Source organism: Magnolia sinica, chromosome 11 (genome assembly GCF_029962835.1).
Source record: "Magnolia sinica isolate HGM2019 chromosome 11, MsV1, whole genome shotgun sequence".
Taxonomy (NCBI): domain Eukaryota; kingdom Viridiplantae; phylum Streptophyta; class Magnoliopsida; order Magnoliales; family Magnoliaceae; genus Magnolia; species Magnolia sinica.
This window is the reverse complement of record NC_080583.1, coordinates 13,664,565-13,666,885: the sequence shown is the minus strand read 5'-3', so window position 1 is coordinate 13,666,885 and position 2,321 is coordinate 13,664,565. Positions and strand designations below refer to the sequence as shown.

The 2,321-nt window shown below is 44.4% G+C and overlaps 1 protein-coding gene across 1 annotated transcript; it reads right to left on the bottom strand.

Moving 5' to 3' along the window:
* Positions 1 to 224: 224 nt before the first annotated feature.
* Positions 225 to 1,608, bottom strand: LOC131218851 (F-box protein SKIP22-like). The gene has a single exon (XM_058213711.1). It carries the CDS (start codon positions 1,552 to 1,554, stop codon positions 478 to 480), a length of 1,077 nt encoding a protein of 358 aa, XP_058069694.1. The 5' UTR covers positions 1,555 to 1,608; the 3' UTR covers positions 225 to 477.
* Positions 1,609 to 2,321: the final 713 nt, after the last annotated feature.

Below are 2,321 nucleotides of genomic sequence, written 5' to 3'. Positions count from 1 at the left end.
TAAATAAACGTGTTAAGGATCACATCAAGCATATGATTTGGGGAAGCATTCTAACTATTGTGGTGTCTGATTTCTGTGCCACCCAAGCGCAAACAGAAAGGACCATCCGGTTCGACAAAGTATTCAAACCACTCACGACTTAGGGTTTATACAAGCACAACCAAGTACCAACACAATGTCCACAGCATGAAACCATAACACAGAAAGAATATGCCAAAGATGTGGTGAAATTTGTCCTAGTTGGACTCTCGTTGCATGTCATCATTGGAAATTGAAATTGTTTTACACAGATTAGGAGAACAAAATGTATCATTCAATTACAAAACAACAAGGCAAAAAAGTATGACAGGTAACAAATGAACCATGTGCAAACATGAAAACATCCACCTAAGCGTATATATTCACATAACATGCATATACCTCAGAAGCATCACACCCTGCAATGACGGAAAACCCAACTTGTGTGGTGTGACCAATCTAGACATTGAATCCACCAAGATTGCAGTTAGGTGAAAAATTCCACCTAGCTGGAAATCGAGGAAATCCACGACGGGGTGCAAAAGGAACATCACCAAGAATAGCCGGCAATCTATCATAATCTCCACCAAATATAGGAAATCCAGGAGCACCAAATGGAACCGGATCGGGTCGTCTGGTAGGGAAGTATAGACGGCGATCCTGCCACAATGGCATCATCTGCCCCTTCCTCCTTTGCCAACACACCTTGAAATTCTCCTTCCAGTGCCCTGCATTCAGTCCCTTCGTATGGATCTCACCAAACTCCTCCCCAAGCTTCTTCCTCCACAGATCATCGTTCAACGCCAGGTACCTCAATTCCGAGTACACGCAAGCAGCCCGCGCAATATCGATGCCCAATAGAAAATCAAGAATCCGAATCTTGATATCGACTGGCAGTATCGTAAAGCACGGTGGAGGCGGCAGCCCAGTCTTGTCACAGAGGCTTATAAGGAGAGGCAACGAAAGCCCGTCCTTGACAATCTTCCAGAATTCGAAAACAACCTTTTCGTGCACCGTTTGCAAATTCCCGTCTTCCACATTCCTCAGCACGAAATCAATCGACGGGACAAAACGGGACACATCGAGAAAGATGCGGAACACATCCGAACTGTTCAAGCTCAAGATACCATACACGGTTACGAAATTCCCCAAAATCTGGAATTTCAAGATGGCAGTTTCTGCACAGGAATCGCGATCGGAATTTACAAGATCGGGGAGCGTGTACCGTATACATACCGTGGAAGTGGCCACCATAGATGCCCATCCTTTCGGGAGACGGATGCCGTCGATCTTTGATGTGGGATCGAAGGCGATGAATCCGGATTCCAAGAAAACGGAATGGACGGCAATGATCAGGAGGTGGTGGCTGGTGAGGTTTGTGTTGTCGATTTCTGAGTTGTAAACCTTCTTTAGGAAATGAGGAACGAATCGAGAATCTTTAGGTGGATGAGATTCGTCGGCCATGGCTACGATTGAACTGGAAGAAGCTAGGGTTTCTGCTTCTTCAGGTATTTTGGGAATGGGGTTCTCTTGCATGTCTGAAAGGGTTTGGGGGATTTCTTTCTCTTCAAGAAATGATTTCGAGGGGGATTTTTAGTGTGGTGGGAATTTATATCCGGAGGAGAGATACTGAAGTCCAACGGGTTGGACCGCTTATTTTCTGTCCAACTACGACATAGCTTCCATCCTGTTATACTTATTCGAAATCTAAACCGTCTAAAACTTTTGGCCCACCATGAGGATCACGTGCGTGGAAAATCATCCTAATCCAATCATCAGGTGTTTCATGTGGTGTGGCCCACATGATGAGTGGATTAGGTTCGTCCTTAGAAATGAGGTGGATATCCTCATGGTAGGGTCAATCTATTGGATGGACTTGACGTTGAACTCACCTAAAAAATTTGGGCCTGCCTGTAATTTTTATTCTATAAGCAGTCATGATTTCTATGGTGTGGCCCACCTGATGTGTGGATTGCGTTCATTTCTACCTATGGGTGAGCTCATGGTGGAGCTAACTTATTGGACGGTTGAGATTGAGGTGGGATTTGGCGCGAGCAGTTACAGCAGGTGGACATGCCGTCTCGCAGAAATGGGCCACACGCTTATCAAGTGAATCACACGTGTTTGAAAAATGCATTGTAAGGTTAAAAATGACGAGGAGAAAAACTTTCATACTTTAATGAAGAGTCGTCTATGATATATTTTCCCATCTAAGTGCCTGTGCATCATACATGCACTTTGCCATGGTATCAAAAACTTTTCATTCTAACAATGTATTTTCCAAACACGTGTGATTCACTTGA